This window comes from Diorhabda sublineata, chromosome 3, assembly GCF_026230105.1.
Source record: "Diorhabda sublineata isolate icDioSubl1.1 chromosome 3, icDioSubl1.1, whole genome shotgun sequence".
NCBI classification, from domain to species: domain Eukaryota; kingdom Metazoa; phylum Arthropoda; class Insecta; order Coleoptera; family Chrysomelidae; genus Diorhabda; species Diorhabda sublineata.
Window position 1 is genome coordinate 27,315,360 of NC_079476.1, and position 21,187 is coordinate 27,336,546.

Sequence of the window (21,187 nt, forward strand, 5' to 3'; positions counted from 1 at the left end):
TTCATAAACTGGTCTATGGTTTTCATTGCAATGTGGATTTCGCAGTCGTATTGAACTACTGGGGACCACCTGCAACAGAAGAGACCACCATTATCTCAAAGAACTGCATGTACTCGTACTCATATCACATTCGAGTCTCGTCTCGAAATGCCACTATATCTCTCACAATTTTACCTTTTTGCGCCTTCGTTGTGTCAAAGCTGGAAAAAAATCGTTCACTGTGTATTCGATCATAGAAAAAAAAAATGAAAAGGAGCAATGACGATGTAATAGAATTGTTGTTTTCTGTTAATTTAGAAGAAACCGAAGATATTTCCTTTTTTGTCTTCCATATATAAATGTTTATATTCACGTAAAACAAGTTCTAATTGCGTAAAAAACGTTTTCACATCAACTATAACAGAATAAGCGATTTTAGAACCGAAGAACGAAGAAAATGAGTCAGTAGCAAGTTTTCAAAAGTTATAAGCAATAGTTGAACATTAAAACCTCAAAAGCGTTTAGTTTTGAGGGTTGAATATGGGATTTTGATATGAATGAAAAAAAAAATCGAATTCTTTATCCATTTATCAAAGTGACAGTATTTGGTCAATATTGTAATCTCAAAATAAACTTTTTCCAATGGTTGTGAAACTTTTCTCGACATAAATTAGCATCAAAAAATTGTATTTATAAAAACAAAAAATGTAACGTTGCTCAAAAAAATGGAAATCCATAAAAAGAGATCCTGACGTATTAAATGTTTCTCATACGAGATATATCATAAATCCTGTTTATCAAACAGAAGTTTTTTCTTAATTAACTTCATTATTAAGTTTCTTTATAGAATAAAGGGGCGTTTGTAGCTCTATTCGAAATATGCCACCACATCTGCCAAACGTTTATACAACAATCGAACGTTAATTACCCAAATTCAACGTAAAATAGCCGCAACCCTTACATTTTTATGTAACTAACCCTTACACTAGTGAAAATTTATTGCCACTTAAATCTAAAAAATGTCATCAATTGTGTTGATATACCCGCGCAGCGAATCAATTTTCTTGTTATGAAGATGTTATCTCGTTTTAGCCCCCTAATTCTACACTGAGAAAAATGTGTATATCTCTTTGAAACACAAACGTTTGCTATTTATCGATACCATTAGAAGTTTATCCTCTAGACAAAGCAGATAGTTATTCGTCACAAGTAAAATAAAAATTACTTACTAAAGGTTAGGAATCATTCGGTTATCCAGTTAATTTTATTGTTACTGAACATGGTATTAAAAGTAACAACTACTATTTTAAAAATTAATATTAAGTGAGTCATTTTGAAATTCGACAAATCAAAAAGTAAATAAATTTTTCAGCGTATAATTTTTTCTTCAGTACTTTTCACTCATTGATTCCCCCAAACACAATGATCGTTAATATTATAGTGTCACACTTGATTACGTAGACAACCGTGAAAAACCAGCAGATAAGAGAAGTAGGGAGAGCTTTTTATACAGGATTTACTAGGGGTGTTGTGGGGTCGGAGTAAGCCAGATTACACTAAATACGACAGGGCATATGTTACTTGTTAAGGGTTAAGTCAAGATATATCGGTAGCTATATCTATATCGTGTTTGTTGGTATGAGAATACTGATGAGGAACTTGATAAACAAATAATATAGGTTTTTATTATAAATAAATTATTAAATAACATAATAACATTAACATACGGTTAATTGATTATTATTACGAGGGTTCCTATCAAAGTTTTTGTTATTATATATTTTGACATTTTTAATGGTGATTTGTTTGCCAGAACTGTTCGAAAAAATCATTGAAACCAATCGCAGGAAACGAATAATTCTCTACCACGACAATGCGAGGTCTTACACATCATTTCAAACAAAAAATTGTTTAGAACAGTCAAAACATGTAATTAATGGATAATCCGTCGTACAGGCACCCAATGATATCTTCTTATTCCCGCAGATCAAAGATAAATTGATAGGTCAAAGTTTTTCTACACCTGAAAAAGCGGTTGATGCGTTCAAATCACATGTTTTGAAGGTACCTCAAACAAATACCAACGTGTATTAATCGCAATGGAGGATATTTTGAAAAAAATAAATAAATCCATATCGAATATTCATTTGTCTATCTCAAAACTTAAATAGCAACCATCGTATCTATCTATTGGAATATACAAATGCATCAAAGAAACCACATAATGATAGACTCAAAATCAGTTTTACCAGTTATCTAAGCTGGTCTCTATTAAATATTTATAATCAAGAACTTATTTTCGAAATAATAAATTAATAAAAAACCGAATTATTCCTATATGGGTAAAAGGTCATAACTGTTATATAGGTAATCTTGCAGATTAGAAGGGTACTTAAACTGTCTTGCTGATGTAATTAACAAATTTTGAATATAGTAAAAAATACACAGCAACGATCACCCGACTAATATTAAACTTTTGTTGTTTTTCGATTCGTCATATATCCAGTCATAATAGACAAAAATAAGTCATAACTTAGCCAAATTCCGCATAGAGCTGAAAATTGACAGAGACGTTAAATACATCATTATAAATGAAATGTCAAAAGTCCCCTTCGATCCGACTTCTGCAAAAAATTTTATTCAAGGTCAAAAGTACAAAATTAAGGTTTTCTCCATTTTTCTCGAAAACAGTAAGTATTATCGTGAAAGTAGATCAGACAAAAGTTGTAGATCATACAATTTTCTACAAAAATGGTTCAGTCACTTTTTCTCTTACGAATCACCATTCGGGAGATATCGCGGTTTTAATCATTATTAAATTCATATTGTACATAATATGCACTAAAATGCGGCCTATATACGTCACCGGACGTTAAATATAAATGAAAATAAGAAACTATTGGTTTGTGTTATTTACACAATAAAACTTAGATACATTAACTGGAGATTTTAAAATATACGACTGTACTGTTAGTCCCTAATTCCCTAATTTACAGCTGCTGGTATTTCAATAAAACAAGCTGATAATGATGCTGATGTCCTTAAAATTGAAACAGCAATAGAACAATGGAAAAGTTCAAATACAACTGTCGTTGTTGGGGAAGATGTTGATGACTGCGCGGACTCCAAATGATAAAATTATTTACTTTTTAAAACCTGGGAAAGCTCAAGTACAATCAACAATATATTCATCACAAAGTCTCACTGCATATCCGAAATGTCAAGCTCATATTTTATTTTTACATGCAACAACTGGTTGCGATACTACATCAGCAATTTTTAAAAGAGGTGAAACATCAGTATTTAAATTGCTTGAGAAACGTAATGATTTAATTCATTGCGCAGAAGTATTTACAAAGATTGACTCTTCTCCACACGACATCGTTACAAATGGAATTCGTTTTCTTCTTGCAATATATGGTGCTCCAAAAAAAATTGATTCCATAGACAAATATAGATATTTGAAGGTTGAAAAATCTGCATGGAATAATAAAACAATACAGTTGTCTTCTCTGCCTCCAACATCAGCTTCTGCCTTTCAACACTTGTATCGTGTGTATTATCAAGTTCAAGTGTGGCTAGGCAATGAGCTGGAGCCAGAAGGATGGGATTGGAAATTAACAGATAATTATTTGGAGCCAATTCAAACTTTACTCCCGCCTGCTTCAGAGAAACTACTCAATACTATTTTTTTGTAACTGCAAGACAGATTGTAGTAAAAATTGTGGCTGTCAAAAAGTGGGATTATTTTGTTCGCCAGTATGCATCAATTGTCAGGATCAGACTTGCTCCTATATTGAAACAAATACAACAAATAAAGATATTTATGATATTAATGAAGAGACTATTGATGCATCCCTTTTCTTAGAACAGCGAACAGAAATTCTGTAAGAAGAAGAGAATGAAGACGAAGAAATAATTGTCGAAGTAGAATTAGACCTATTCCACTTTAATCTTTAGCAATATTACTATTCTTTCAATTAATAGGATAGGATCTGATCAAACTTTCTTTATTACAATAGATCGTGGAGTTTACCTACTGGGGAAATCACGTTGCCAAGTACATTACCTCATAAGTGATGCAGAAATGTGTGCATATTATGTAAAATATGAATTTTTTAATTATTAAAACCGCGATATCATCTCATGAATGGAGAGTCGTAAAAAAATGATTGGACCCCTTTTTTGTAGAGAATTGTATGATCTACAACTTTTGCCTAACCTGTTTTCTCGATAATATTTACCGTTTTTCAGAAAAATGGAAAAAAAAACTTAACTTTGTATTTTTGACCTTGAATAAAATTTTTTTCAGAAGTAGGATCGAAGGGTTTTTTGTCATTTCATTTATGATGATATATTCAACATCTCAGCCAATTTTCAGGGCTATGCGAATTTTGCCTAAGTCAAATGTCTATTTTGACTGGACTATAGTTTTACAGCTGCGTCAACGTATCGATAGGGGATACTAATCATATTTTTCTGTAGTGAAAGGGGCTAATTTATACGTTTGTTTGATTAATCGCAACTTTTCTCTTCCCATAAATATTATCTCTGTCCTAGCCAGCACAAATAGAGCTATTTTAGATACAATAATAGAAAGAATAGTTTAAATCATGTAGGTACAAAGAAATGTCTGATGTCAATAGCCTTAGTCTGAGGCCATCTCAACTCCTACTCACACACACAACCACCTCAATTTGATTAATAATATGTTTTGTGGAATCTAAATCTGGGGTCTGAATTATAAAAATTATATTTCTTCAACCAATGTTTGTTTCTCCCTCGATCTTATCGTCATTAGGTGATATGTTATTACTTCCAAGAGTTTAATTTACTAAAAAATTCGTCTTTTTTTTAAAACAAATTTTATTTTTAATTAAAAAAATATATGCCGTAATAAATGTAAATAAGATCGCCTGCTACTACATAACCACCATCTGTTAGTTCAAACTGTTTTTTTTATTACGTCTGTGAATGTTCATTGAATATTCAAAAGCAACCTGTCACCAATTGCAGATACACCGACAACGTCAAGTAGAAGGTAATTCCAAAGTAAACAAGTTAAACTTTGGTAGTAGGTATAATTCATTCGGAGTTTCCCTATGTTTACTTTTCGGATTTGTATTAACTGTATATTCTTCAACATCACTTTCTTGTTTGTTTGGCCAAACTAAATCCATTCAATTTTTTAATCCGTCGATTCTATTTATGAAAATATTATTTCTATTTGTAATTATTAGAAATAATAACTTTAATCATACATACGTTTTACGTTCGAATTTCAATTACCTTGTATGTATATTATCGTTTTTATTAATTATATTTTAACGATCTAATTAACGACTCATTTGGCGTAAGAAAGTTCGATGAGTTAAAGTGAAAGGTGGTAAATTTTTTCTTCCCCTCTATCTCAACCATAATACAAGTTTCCATAATAGTAGAAACAACATCGTTCAGTTAATATGAATTGAACAATGGTCGTACGCTTCACCATGCTGGACGATCCACTTCGGTTTCTTCTTATTTATTGGCTTTCCCTTCAGAAAATAAAAGAATTTATCAATAGCGAGTGCAACGGAGAGTGAAGAATGGTTTCGTTCTGAATACCGAAATGTTCACAGCAGCCGACGCGTTTCTTTAAATTATGGAAATTATTCTTCTGTACATTATTTTTTGTTTGTAATTAATTTCAAACTGGATGGAAATATACAAATAATAAAATTTATGGGCGTAAAAAAGACCATACAATATTTGGTATATATCTAAAATCCAACGATGTATGTATAAGTCGACCAGAACAGCTAGAGAATCGAATATGCGCGATCGGAAAGAACTAAAAGATGCAGAAATGAAGGAAAGAGAATTCAAACGGGTGCCCGCAGCAAACTATTACGGTACGCATTCTTAATTAATCTACAAATGTTTGTTTGTTGTAAGGAATCTAGGAAACGGATAGTCTCAAATCCACCCTTTATAAGACAAACGAAGAAAACTAGTTTCGAAGAAGTCTAATTAAATTAACATTGAATATAATTTGATAGCCTCTACACTAGACCTTAACCCTAATCTCAATAGTCTCGACATCATCTAAACTTCAGATGTTAGTTCACAACACAAACAGTTTGCTTTGAATTTACCTGGAGAAGGAGATATGATCATTTTCAACGCTTGGATTAGTAGTCCTGACTCTTACGATCAGATGAAAAAGATCGCGTTTGATGTTCTTTCCCTTCTTGGTTCCACAAATATCTTTCAAGCATGGACACTATCAGATAGTAGACTGAGAAGTGATCTTATTGCCGAAAACAACAACATACAAATTTAACTTACTCAAACTTTCCAAGGAGATGTAAGCACCTTGTTCTCGTTAATATATAATTATTAAGTATGAAATTTAGTTATATTCAGTGTAATTAAGTTAACTGGATTTTTTTTTTAAATTCTTGTCATGATCATATTTTGGTTCATTTGCCTACTACTGTTGAACACGACGCAGTGTCTTACTTTAAACAATATTTATCCATTATATTCGACACATATCTGTGCGTTTCTTTATTTTCTATAAGACTTCTGACAACTTTGGTCGAATTAAGCTTGATTTTTACATCACATACATAGTGAATACTTAAATTGAACTGTCAATTTTTTAGCTGTAGATTTGTATATAATATATACGTTATAAGTTTAATATATAGATTAGTTTTCCTAATTTCGAAAGCGAAAAAAAATTCTCAACATCAAAATCTGATTGTTTAAGGATATAATTGTCATGTGTATCAAATGTGGATAGTTACAACATTAATAACAATAAAATTTCTGTCGATTTTTAGGGCTTCTTGTCTTATCCTGATGCCTTTTTTCACGTATCCTTTTCATGCTTTTATTTTCCGCGATTTTGAAAGTTTCGATATTCTGATTCTGTGGAGTTGTGTGGAAAAGGTTGTTAAAAATTTCGAAAAAAAGGAAAATCATACAAGTGTTATGTTGTGAAATACTTTATTATATAATTAATAGGAATGCGCTACCACCATTATATACAATAAATTCACAGGTAGCACTATAATAATATAAATATTATACATAGTTTTATTTATTTACATGAAATTAATCATAGATTGGCAAGAATGATGCGAAATATGGAGAAAAAATAAAAGAATTTTAGTCTTTATACATAATGGAAGACGTTCTTTTCAAACTAAGAAAAATTATGTTTTGTAGTTGAACTACAACTTTATTAATTCTTTCAGCGCACAAATTTCAAAATAACAGTATACAGTTTGTCCTCGGTATCTGAAGGAGATAACTTGTTTATCGAAACACGCGTTGAAAATATAATTGCGATTCATTATTCTTGTCTCTTATTTTAATCTAATGTCGAAATAATTTCAAGTGTGAAGCACTGAAAGAATGAATTGAAAAAAATGAAAATGATGTTTATAATTTGCAATTACAGTTTGTTATTAGTTTTGGATAATATTGTTTTCACAATTTTTGCAACACAACCTTCTAAGGAACAAACAATTCAATTATTATTTTTTTTGTGTTATGAATTGTAATATGTTGATAGTTGAATTATTCAAAAATCAAGTATTAGGAACGTATTCTTGCTATGATTAAAAATTTATAACAATATAAAAATTAATGCATTTTCCAATGCATAAGGTACAAAATTTATTGTGATGCTAATCTATTGAGAAAGAGGCAACAAAAAATATGATAAATGTTAATATGAAAATGAATACGAAACAACCTGGAATAATTATCATATTTTTTCCGTCTCTTCCAGATAATACTTTTCAGAAACTGTATTTACGTAATTATTTATTTTTTGTATAAATTTCATAAAGATTCTTTTAGGTAATAAATATTTTTTTAATATCAAATAAGAACTAAATTAAATCTAGAATTAATATTGAAAATAAATTATTGAAAATAAACTAATAGAAAGAGAATTTTTATGAATGAACGTTTCTATTCAAAAAGTACTATTTCCAAAAAGTAAATAATTGATGGAAATACAGATTTTTATCCATTCTCAATTTCTTTACCAAATTATTAATAACGTAAGTAAATCAGTTCATCACAATCTCAAGTTCGCTAAATAAATACTACGCTTTCAGCTACATCTCTTCACCACGAAGTCATTCGATCCCTGAACGGGAGAACGGCCCTTTTCTCAGGAACAATCTAAAGATGAGGGACTGCTTTGCGGCATGATAAACGGTGGACTATGGGGGTTCATTGAAATAGTGCTGCCTATAGAACCGGGGCCGTGAGGATAGAGGTCCATATCCGTCATACTATCGGCACTGGAACATTTATCACCACCCGATTTTCCTTCTTGTTTCAACATCATTCTCCGCCATTTTGCTCGGGCGTTTTGGAACCACACCTGAAAATAAATAGATGAATGATCATCTAAGGGATGGATATCGTATTGTATGAATAAGTGTTATCCCGGGACACGTGTTAATAATATAGTAAACTAGCTCACAGTATCGTTACAAAATAAAATCTATTTAGCTGAAAATAACCTCACTTTGATAAATGCTTGGTTTGTGTAAATAAATGCGCCGTTCGGCCGCATCTCGCTTGATATATTATTTCCGAGAGGGTTGTTTTTTATGCCGATCAATCTTAAACAACATGTTTTTGTAATAAACATATATTTAATTCAAACACGTGAAGCAACGTTCTGCCTTTTTAAATGAAACATGACGCTCATTTAGTCCGGGAAAATGTTGAATCAACATTGAATAGTTTTGAAACATTTCGTGTATTCATAACTTTTATGCAGGCCAAATAGAAATAATTTTGTTATCTGATTATTCCTCTTCAGGTGTTAGCTACAAGTTTGAAACTTTGGGTATCGTATATATCGAGAATTACATAGATTTCAATAGTTGTAGCTAAAGAATCTCAGGTATGCGTTTTATTATCGCATATGTTTATAATTATTTAGATTGGAATTGGTTAAAAATGAAAATTTTCAAAATCACGGAAATTAATCGGAATATCGTGTTGATATTCTTGAGAAAAATAAAATTTGCCTGTACTATTATACGAATTTATATTGCTGGCCAAACAGCGGCTAATTTCTGGAAGAGTTAAATTGACTGGAGAGCCTAATTGAGGTCGTTAGGACTGATGCGGTGGAATTCGAGGAAATTTTTCTTTTTATCCAGACATCGGTATGTTTTTAAATTAAATAGACCGACGCCTAATTTGAAAGTATATTTTTTAGCCCTTACAAATTTCTTTTTTATATTAGATACCTTCCAATAATTCACATTCGTCGTAAAGGGATGAAAGAAATGTATGTAGTAAGCGGTATGTTTCTCAAATTAAAATTCAATAAATACGAAAAATAACAAAGATTTTATTATACTATTTTAGTTCTGCGCGTAGAGTTACGTAAAATAAGATTGTTAACGGAGATTTGTACAGAAAAAACCTTCGGAAATAATATATCACGTGAGATGTGGCCGAACGGCACATTTATTCAGACAAACGGAGCATTTATCAAAGTGAGGCTATTTCCAGAACATTCTATGTTGTGTGCTAGTCTTTCCATCTCGCATATAAATTTGATTAATTTGAAATATCGGACTGGAGAAAATTTAGAACAGATAAACGGTTCTGTTGAACAAACCGTATATTTGTAGTGTTTTAATTTAGTTTTTAGTTAAATACGATTAAATACACGTTGTCTCTGAAATGGCAGAAGGATGTGATGAAAGAATTATAAATAGCTTTGAATTAAAAAACAAAATTAGTTGCTAAAGAATAATTTTTTTATTGAATTCCGTCTTAAAGTCGAAATAATCCTATAATAGGATAGCGAATGGTCTTATATACATGATTATCCGTTATTTTAAAGGTGTCTATCGACACTATAACCGACCGGTAGTGTTCAATAGAAAAGGTTTCTTTTATGAAAAACTTGAATTTATTCGATAGCGTTTATACAAAGAAACAAATAAGAAAAACCGCTTGTATCGTTTATATGTAAAATTCAGTAGGCTTCGTTAAAAAAAAGCCGTTCGCTATTTCTAAGTAAAAGATAAGAATTTACCTATATACATCTGAAACAAATTCGTACTTTACCGACATCAAAGCTATTTGTAAAACATGGCGAAGGTATTACATAAAACTTCGCAAATGGGAAATCGTAAAACAGAGAAATGTTAAATTTTATTATTCACAGAACGATGCCGCCTCAGTACTTGTTACTTAATGAAAGTTGTATGAGTCGCGGTACTAATCAGGTGAGTAAAACGCCAAGAAAGACTCCATTTTCTTCCTAATATGGCTACTACTATTAATAACAATAAAGTCAATGTGGCGATAATAGTATTGGAAGAAAGAGACCGACGTGATGGTCACTTTGGAACGCTTTTGCAGAGACGGACCATAATAAATCCCACGCTTCCGTTCGAATGCAATGCCAAGAATAATGAAAACCACATGATTCATAAAAAAAATTATATTACAAAAAATCAAATTACGTCAAATACCGTATTATTTTAAAATATGATCTAATTATGTCAATTTTCGTTAGAATAATATATCTTATCTTTTTTTGTAAATACGTAGTTAACTTCAAGTTATCAGTTTTTTCCTCACAATTTTTTGTTGATATGGAACTCTAATAATTATCTTGCTTTTTTTAACGAATTTATGGTTATTGTATAAAAAAAAAAGAATAGAATAGAGTAAACTATTGATCCAAATCTAATTAGGTATTATTTTTATTAAGATTTTGCTACACCGCCTCTAGATTTCCTTTGGTCTTGATCTTTTGGGTTACTGAAGAATTATCAAACTACCTATTATCATTTGTTAAACCTTTTTCAGAATAGCCGTTGTTTAGCAAAAAAAACTCAACCTCTTCCAGTTTGTCGCTATAGATAAATTCGAAATTGTGACAATTTCGTTCAAATAATACTACAATAAGTATATGAAAAATTTTGTAAAATAAAGTGAATAGTATGTGAACCGTATTTTCAATAAAAAAAAATTCAACTTTCTAAAAATTTATCAATCAATTGTCGAAATGTGGTTGATGTATTTTCAAATCTATCTCAAATTTGAGGAAGCTATCGATTCTTCGACCGTTTCTATTTCTGCTAATTGCCGAAGGTGGTTGTGACGGAATGTTGCCAATGAGAAATGATTGTCGGAGTCTGTTGAAGCTGAGTGATTGCCATGGAAACCGCCACCGCTGATGCGATACACCCGCCACTCCGTTCTCGATACGACTTTTTGCGACAAAGGCGTAGTCGAAAAGGGTTTATCATTATTAAATCGTATATATTCAAAATTTACTTATGAAAAATTGCAAGCAACATGATGTAACATTCATTATGTTTTTTTTTATAAAAAAAGCAAGCATCTTTTCCAGTGGTGCTTGTCGCGTGGAAATGCCTATGGATATTGATCTTGAACTTCTGTAGGTGGCAGTGCTCGAGAAAGACGTGGCTTAGAAGCTGATTCCGAATGCTTGCACTTTCTTTTATTTCTCCAAGCTGTCCAAGTTTCTGGTTAACTCTGGATCGCCTATAAATCGAACTGTTGTCTTTCCTTCATTGAGTCGAGTATCTTCAGGGTATGCTTAGGAGCCGTGCTCCAAATGGGCGATCAAATTTCAAAGATAGACGAATCTGGCTCTTGTAGAGTATTAGATATGTATAGTGTACAGCTTTTTGGTCTTGAAAAGGGATTTAATGAAGTTTTATTCTTTTTCTTGATAGTATTAATGCTGAATGATGATACACTACTCCAAAACTCGCATTATGAATAAATAAATTGTTACTATTGTAAAATATAAACTCTAATTATTGTAAATATCCTATAAGTTAGTTCAATTCATCTTCTTGAAAGAAAAATAGTCAAAATCGCTACAAATAGATTCGATTTCCAAATTTGATATGAAACATTATTATTGAATTCCTGTACGACAACATTAATGAGTTACCTAGAGTAGCCAGATTTTTGAAAATATAAACCGTCATTACCAAAATAGTAGATTTGTTTTAATATAATAAACAAAAAGTTATTTAAACAATGAACATAAAAAGTGATTATTTAAGGATAAAAAATTGTAGTAATCATCTCATTCACGTAACGTTTGAAATATATTGGTACGCCCTTGATCAACTTGATCTTCTCCCTTGCTTACTACGTTTCGTTTTCGTATTCCATGCCTACTCTTTCTCTGTATCGATCCATATAAAGGACAAGATGGCCGTATTTACACAAGTTTCTATATATACACATTTTTTCAACTTTCCTTGGGAATGGGGCCATATTTTTATATGAACATTAAAACGGTAAAATATATTGACTCACCTACCTTCGGATGCGAATATATAAATATTTACAATATGAAATTAACAAGTTCCACTTCATAGTAAATATATGAAAGTTACTTTTTTACAATTAATTATATATCGTTGATATGTACTATTTTGGAACGGAATTCGACATTTCAAAGAGTACCTACTGTGGAATGAAAATGGAGAAAAAACCTTTTGTCTCCGACTCCAAAATAAGAAAATTGTACCGCAATACGCTAATATAAGGCTTTAGTTGACCTGTGTTACTTTAGTAAGTTAAAGTATCTCCAAGTTTGGTTGAAATATGGATTTAGTATATATTTGTTGAAATTAATAACGTAATTTTCTCAGTGTAGGCTGATGTATATATTTAGCTAAATAATAAATCATGAAGCAGATGGATGATAGATTTGCAAAGCCGGTAAGTTGGCAGGCTGCGTTCTATCACATCGGTTTCTTTGAAGCAGTCACAAGATCTATCGAGCAATACGACGTGCACTAGCCTAATTACCCCAAACGAGTGGGTCTGTTCTGGTCACATAGCCGCTTCTGCGCTTGTAGAATTTCGATTTAAATTAGACGAAACAAATGCCAAGCGATTCTCAAAGTCGCGAATTATTACAACACAAATTGTTGCGGATGGGGCTTGTCGACTTGGCTGGGTTTTAGTATCTTTAATGTTAAACTTTTCGGAAAATCAGTTTTATTCGATTTTTAACAAAAATTTCGTTAGTATTCTTTCAATATTTCTCTATTGTTTTATAACAATTGCTAATAGTAATAATGAAAGGTGAACTAAGTTAACCTCTGGTTCTTTATCAATAATCTTCCACTTTCAGAATATACGGTTATATAATGTAAATATAATGTTTTAAAGAGGTTTAATAGAATATCCAACGCTATAAATTTGTTTGAAGTTTAACTAGGCATTACATTGAAATTACTATATATTTTCTCTGACGTATAATTTTTAAACTATGTGTGAATCGTACCTATAGAAAATTATTGTTATAATCGTCCAGAAAGTACTTGTAAGTATACGGTACAAGTACTTCGGAACAGGCTCGGCTTTTCGCAATTTCAACATTTCTTGTCATAATCAACGATAACTGAATGACATTCAAAGATGTAGCGTAAACTACGGGTCTGTTTACTCAATTTGTATCTAGAATCAGTGGTGTTGTGCTAATTTTTTTTACCGGAACGCATATATATAATTATATATTATATAGACAGGGCCGATCCTGGGTAGGCGGCCGCTCTGTGCGGTCTCATGTCCCAAATTTAACAACGGGGGGTGATTTTCCACGATAATCCTGGCGGCGACGTTTTTTTTTGCCCATTTGAGTATGGAATAAACTATACCAGGGATGAGTAACGTACGGTCCGTGGGCCGCTTGTATTAAAATTTATGTATGAAATCTTTACTCTTTCAAAATTTTATATTTTTTTCTTCTAATGTTTATTATAAATAAAGTTTAATTCCCGTTGCACCGGCTCAAAAATCGATTCACGTATTTGTTTCGGTTCGGTTCGAGTTCCGGTTCAGCAGAAAAAAAGCGTTTCGGGTTCGATTCAAACCCTTGTTTGTAATAATACATATAAAAATTCGTCAAAAATTAGAAAAAAAAATCAGCAATTCTTTTTTTTCAATACACCAGCCAATTCTCGTTATCAAAAATCATCTTTAGTTCCGGAACGCGTTCCTGTCCAAAAAGGAAGTACCGGAACGACGTTCCGGAGCGTTCCGGCTCGACAATACCACTGTCTAGAATGTATTCGATTTTCAAATTCTTTGGAGCAGATTAAAAGGAACGCATTGGATAAATCTTGAAGAGATGGAGTGTAATAATGATTGATGGTCTAGAAGTACCTGGCCCAACAAAGAAAACTCTAAATGTTTCAATGCTTCATGCACACGTTACACCCAACGATGTTTAATAAGTTCGTTACACTTTTTCTAATAAGAATCGTCAAGCTCCTCAAAATAGCCATTAACTGCCGACATCACTTCTTCATTATTGGAAAATCTTTGATGATCGAGAGTCTAGGAGCAGAAAATATTTCCGTAGGGGCTAAATCTACAATTCAAACTTTACTTCATTGATTTTGGCCTTTGCAATAACGGATATGTGAGCTGGTACATTGTCTTGGTAAAACAAAACTTCCTCAGTCAAATGCGACAGTTTTTGCTTGATTTCGTCGTTCAAACGTTGCAATAAGTTCGCATAATAATCGTCGCTGAAAAATTTCCGCTATTTCCATTTAGTCCATGAAATTATCCCACACGCATTCCAAAAATCCGACACCATAACCTTGTCTGCATATGGAACGGTCTTGGAGGCCTTCTTTGAAGCCAGTTCTTCTTTTACATTCCATTGTTTTGTTTCGTGTTTGAAGTGATGGACTCAACTTTCATACATAGTTATGTAGCGGTCACTATTGACGGCTACCAAACAAATACTAAACAATATAGAGTCTTCAAATTTAAAACATATGATGTATAGATTGTGTACTTTCTAATACAGTGGTAATTTCAAGCGGCTCCCGCCATCTCTAGGTCAAGCCAAGTTCTTATGGGACCATATCTAGCATAAAAGAGGTAAATAACTATAAAGCGTCGTAGCTTGATAAGGTAAAGAGAGAGAATACAAAAAGAAGTTGTTAGATCTTCACTTTTCGAAGATTTATCACTTCACTCGTTAATAACTTTATACGTCCCTGTTGTGTATTGTGTAAATCAAACTGATCTGCAGTGAGGAAAACAGATTATTAAATAATATACATTACAATGTTAGTCTGTTTATCCGTAAAGCATCTCGACGAAATTTGAATTTAAATGGTTTGTAATGGAGATTTTACCTTCGCGAACATCGCGTTGATTACTATTATTACACAAAATAAAAAAAATGTAACAGTTTTTATTAAAAGTAACTCAATTTTTTAAAAAACAGCACTTGCGAGGCTAATAAATGTTGTGAGTATTATACGAGAAAGAAAAATATTTGCCACATGATACAACGTACTATTTGGATTAATACTTTTATGTGCTGGTTAGATTTTATAATTTTTTATTTCTCAACTAGCTGTAAATTCTTCGAATTTGACATAGTTGACGTCGCTTATTCGTATAGAATAAAAGTTTACTGTGGGTAATAGTGAATTATTAATCAATATATTAGTGAAAATCTTCATTTTTAAGTTCTATAATCAAATTGTGTACTAGGATCCTAAATATTTTATTTTAATTCGACGTTATTATTTGCAAATAATAAAGTTTGATTTCGTTATTATTGATTGTAGTGTTGACATCCATAATTTATTTTAAAGTGACATTTGTTTCCAATTAAAACGTGTTTTACAAATTACAATTAAGCAAATTAACACTTTTTAAAGACGAGTATTTAATTACATTTACACAAATTAAACATTTCGCTATCTGAGGAATAAGAACGATCATTTTAGCTGATACTAGAAAATGGTCTAATTCAAACTCGACTGTAGCTGATTGCCGAACAGTAAATACAAATACACAAAGTGTAGATTCAGCTCTTTCAGCCTCCTCCGTATCCATTGATAAAACAAACCAGTTGGGGAAGCACAGGAGCGTACTTCTCCTCAAAGAGGAATCCTCAGAAATAAATAATAAGTATTCCGATTATGTGACTTAGTTAACCATTGAAAAGAAAGGAGTGAATGGTGATAATGGATGCAGTTAGGACTAAAATTGTAGGAACAGGAAAGAAAATTGACGAAGAAAATATGATAACTCGAAAAGTTTTAATGGGGATCTACAAAACGTAAATCTTTGATATTTTGATTAAAATAATAGATGGTTGTAATAAAACAACTGAACAAAATTTCATTATTACAAAAATATTCACTTCATTTCGTATCGTTTTTGAATTAATCTTTGAATAAACATTAGTTACTACTAGCAAATATTTTTGTTTTGATTTTGAAAATGACGAACGTATTTAGTTGCATATTTTACTTTCACAATCTAAAATTATAACAATATTTAGATTGATGTCTAGTTGGGCTACGTTCATATGAGATGAATAAATACGGTCCTGCGTGCTTACGATAACAAACTAGTTATAAAGAGAAGAAGATCAAAAAACTGGACCTATTAAAATCTTTCACTTAGCTGAAGTTGTTTGGATTAAATGATTTCAATTAATTTCGTTTCGATTTATTGATTTAGTAGAGGAAAAGTTGCTTGAAACTTTATTGAAAATTAGTGATTTAAAAATTTTATATCACATAGAAATATTTTATTGAGAAACTTCATTAGAGAAATACTGAAAATTAACAGAAAATTGATAATTGATAATATACCAAACATAAAAAGGCGAAAATATCGATTCACTGATTATCAAAAATACTTAAATTGAAGGATGGAGCTATTAACTTGGATTAATATCAAAATATTAGCCTATTCCCATACAATAAATTATAACTGTAAGCTTGATATTAATAAAGCACTAAAACACAAATTTTTAATATCACAGCACAGGACAGGCTTCCGAATGATTATTATTAACCGATATTTATAAAATCAACTATTAAAAATAGTAAATGTCTTAAATTATTTTATTTCTCCTAATTTCACTATAGAATTCCCGAAAAAAACTATAACTCACAAATTCAATTTCAACTCTATAAAATGGCGTCCTCGAATTCTGCCGAACTCCATCCTTGTCGGAGGGTCCTGAACCCCCAGAGAATATTTCAAAATACGATTCCTGCGGTAATTGGAGTCATCCCGTCCTGTCTCGTTTTATTACGCAGGGGAAACGAGGAACACGCTGTGATATATTTTATTTGGAAGTCGTGGGTGGTTAGGTTTTTAAAAGGCGTGTTTTTAGTGCTTCTCGGATACGCTTCCCAGATATTTATTGATTTAACAGACCAAGAAATGGGCGAATTAAGTTACTTGTTACGGTTTCGAGCTCATATATTATCGTCATAAGAAAAGGGGTTGTTAAATTACTGGAGTTGCTAACAGCTATAAATAAACGCTGTATATATTTATAGAATTGTGGAAAAATTTGAAAGAAAAATCTTTTACCTGTAGGACCCTTTTAGGTAAACCAGTCTTTTGAGATAGTTGTTTGAGATCCTTGGCATCTGGATTATGGTTTATCGCAAAGTAGGATTTCATCGTCCTTAGTTGGTGGTGCTTGAAGGACGTTCTCATCCTTTTCGTCCTTTGACTCGACCCGTGTAATCCCGGAGTGCCAGGGGACCGTCCGAAGGACATATCCAAATAATCCGAATTCAGATCTGAAATACAAAAAAAACCTAATTGGTGGTCTGTTATTTTATTTTTCTAGTGTTCCTACGTAATCAGATTTTATTATCAGTTTCAATGAATCATTCTTAAAATATTGTTTCATAAACGTTTACACACGTTGCGGAAACTCCGTATGGCACCTTTTCGTAGCAGTAATTAGTAACTACCCCAGTTTTATATCGTCTATAATTATTCCCTGACTCTTATGTTATTGGTCTTTTAGTTTTTTTTATAATATGTAAAGTGTGAAGAAATTTTTATAGAAGTATTTTCACTAAAAAAGACTCTACCTCATTATTTTTATACCCTCTTAAATTGTGGTCTCTATAAAATCTAAACCTGCGATATGATTTTAATTTATGAGGAAAAAACGTTATTTACTTTTATTATTATAATTTTCTACCTACTTAGATAGGAAAAGAGATACATAAATAATAAACACCCCCACGAGACAATTAGGCAAAATTAAGGAAAATTACGTCAAGGTAAATTTAGTTTTTCTTATGAATAAATCTGATATTTTATATGGTTGGATCAACAAGTAGGTCGGTAATTCTATAACTAAATCGCTGTTTGCTTTATCATATAGAAAAAAATAGCGAAATCTTATAGTTCGGGAGGTAATTACTAGAAAGAATCAGAAACATTGTTATCGTTTTTAGATTTTATCTAATTTCTAGTCTATACTTTTATCAATGTTATCATAGATAGAATCAGTACTGGTTCAGTTTAATTACAAATTTATATTTTCTGTAGTTGTTCGTAATATTTGCTCATTCATATAACCACTGAAGTATTTCCTATTTTTATGTAAAGCAGCTCTAGAAAATTTGAATAATTTATTATTTATCGTATTACGCATTAGCAATAATATTTTAAAATTATTATTTAAAATAAATTCATGGGATATATATAATATTTTTGTTTTGCATATTTTAGAAAGATATTTTTAGAGTAAAATTTTGAATATTTAATCAGATAATTTGAATTTATACATAATCGGAACTAATGAGAATCTCATTAAGTGGATTTGATTATTCCATATTACTTAACGACAGAAAAAAAACTCAATTCTAAAATTACGAATAGAATTAGACGTTTTTATTGATACTAGCTTTTACCCGCGGCTTCGCTCGCATCGAATCCATTAAATAAGTATTAGAAATCATTATAATAGAAAAGAACGTACTCTGTAGCTATATCAGAACCTGAGATATAGATCTTTGAATGTAGAAAAATTGCCAAAAACCCACAAAAATCCTTAACTCCACATTGAATGCCGCGCCTAGTTCCTCTCCAACTCAACCGATTTAAGTGTTCAAAAACTCAAAAGAAATAAGGTGTTTCAGCGAGTGTTCTTAAACCAAAACGAACTCTGTAGCTATATTAGAACCTGAGATATAGATCTTTGAATGTAGAAAAATTGCCAAAAACCCACAAAAATCCTTAACTCCACATTGAATGTCCGCGCCTAGCTCCTCTCCAACTCAACCGATTTAAGTGTTCAAAAACTCAAAAGAAATAAGGTGTTTCAGCGAGTGTTCTTAAACCAAAACGAACTCTGTAGCTATATTAGAACCTGAGATATAGATCTTTGAATGTAGAAAAATTGCCAAAAACCCACAAAAATCCTTAACTCCACATTGAATGTCCGCGCCTAGCTCCTCTCCAACTCAACCGATTTAAGTGTTCAAAAACTCAAAAGAAATAAGGTGTTTCAGCGAGTGTTCTTAAACCAAAACGAACTCTGTAGCTATATTAGAACCTGAGATATAGATCTTTGAATGTAGAAAAATTGCCAAAAACCCACAAAAATCCTTAACTCCACATTGAATGTCCGCGCCTAGCTCCTCTCCAACTCAACCGATTTAAGTGTTCAAAAACTCAAAATAAGTGTGTTCTTAAACGAAAACGAAGTCTCTATCTTGAATAGAACCTGCGATATTGAGGATAGAACGTGTGTATGTGAAAAACTCCCATAAGTAATGTACAGGGAAAATCGCATTTGAGTATAACTTGAGAACGGTGAAAATGAGATTAAATCCGATGGTTGATGGCTGATCTGTGCATCAATACCTTTAATTGAAAAAAAAAAAAATTAAGCAAATCGGTTAATATATGAGATATGTATATATAACTTATTGCTATAAGAACTGACACAAGTTTACTAGTAGAAAATGGGAAAAAATCAACAGCTTCATTACACCCGGGTAAATTCGATTATAATACAAACTTATTTATACAGATTATTTAAAATCTTACATGTTACAAAATTCGGAATCGGAATTAGAAGATTCACATGTAGATTTCTCATTGAAATAAAAAATATCAATGCAGGTATAAATTGATGCGTTATGTGAGCCTACCCTGTTAATTTGTGGTTCTGATGTGAGAGCATGGTCCAACTATACGAAGCTAGTCGATATATTATTGACCGGCGACGGCGGCTTCTCTATCGACACCTGATGACATACACACCCATAATAATAAATTACATTTTACGACAGGTACTGCCTGACTCTACAAACAGTCCTATATCTATAAAATTAGGCTACCACAACGGACGCCATAGTTTCACGTTATTCTATATACCTAAATAAGAATTTTTTTATGTCCATCAATTATTTTATAGGTATATAAACATTTTTGAATTGTATGTGGGTAGAATTCGGAGATTTGAAAAATATTACCTACAGTATTAGTTTATAGTGAAGCAAATTATCTCTAGAAACATACTGCCCCGATTAGTAGGAGAAAATACTGCTGTCAGACAAAACGGTTATTGTTGTTGTTAAATGTTTATCATTTTTGCAGGTATTAACTAAATTATATTGATATATTGAAAATATTAATCAATCTTTTCACTTTATCTACAATTATTGAGCGAATTCTCCTAGAGTTATCAAAAATAAACGCATTAAGTTGATTAACACATTTATCAAAGGTTCCAGTGAACTAATTCGTGTTGTCCAACTCTAAAGTAAAACTGAAATGGTGCCACACATTTTTTATTTTCATATTGAAGAGAAAGTTTTAATGAAAACCAATTAACGCATAGTCAGTTAAGCAACAATTAAATACTTAAGAAAAATAAAAATATGATAAAAAAAACTATCTATTAGTATTAGGACATGATGTAATTCAATTCATTAAACTAATCTATTGGTGTTTGAACAAATTTAACGATTTTCAATTTTAGAATAAATTCATATTTATTTCACGTGTTTATGTTATAAAAATCATAATCACGTTTTCACCAGTGATTTGATTGTAACTTATTCCTACATTAAATAAGTTTGTGGATCTAAAAGTTTCTATTTTCTTTATAGAAACCAATTTTTTGAGATTTTATACAATATGTTTTCAAAATAAAGATGAAACGACTAATTAAAAATAGTACAGTGCATGGTACAGTGACATAAACACGGCTTAACAGTTTGAACAAGTTCGAAATCGGATTGACGGCGAATTAATTGTGCCGCATGACAGTGGATTGCGTCCGTCCGCTAGAGGGCGCCTAAATCCGCTTTCGCTAAGCCGGCTGATAGTGCTACAGGGAGTATTCTGCCGT

The 21,187-nt window shown here is 31.5% G+C and overlaps 1 protein-coding gene across 2 annotated transcripts in view; it reads right to left on the reverse strand.

Moving 5' to 3' along the window:
• Positions 1-6,958: 6,958 nt before the first annotated feature.
• Positions 6,959-21,187, reverse strand: part of LOC130441256 (LIM/homeobox protein Lhx9) — a 71,687-nt gene continuing 57,458 nt past the window's right edge. For both annotated transcript variants that reach the window (XM_056774845.1, XM_056774844.1), the window contains exons 5-6: positions 17,392-17,606; positions 6,959-8,371 (exon numbers count right to left, since the gene is read on the reverse strand). In XM_056774845.1, coding sequence (XP_056630823.1) covers positions 8,156-8,371; positions 17,392-17,606 — 431 coding nt within the window. In that variant the 3' untranslated portion in view covers positions 6,959-8,155. The remainder of the gene's footprint in view (positions 8,372-17,391; positions 17,607-21,187) is intronic.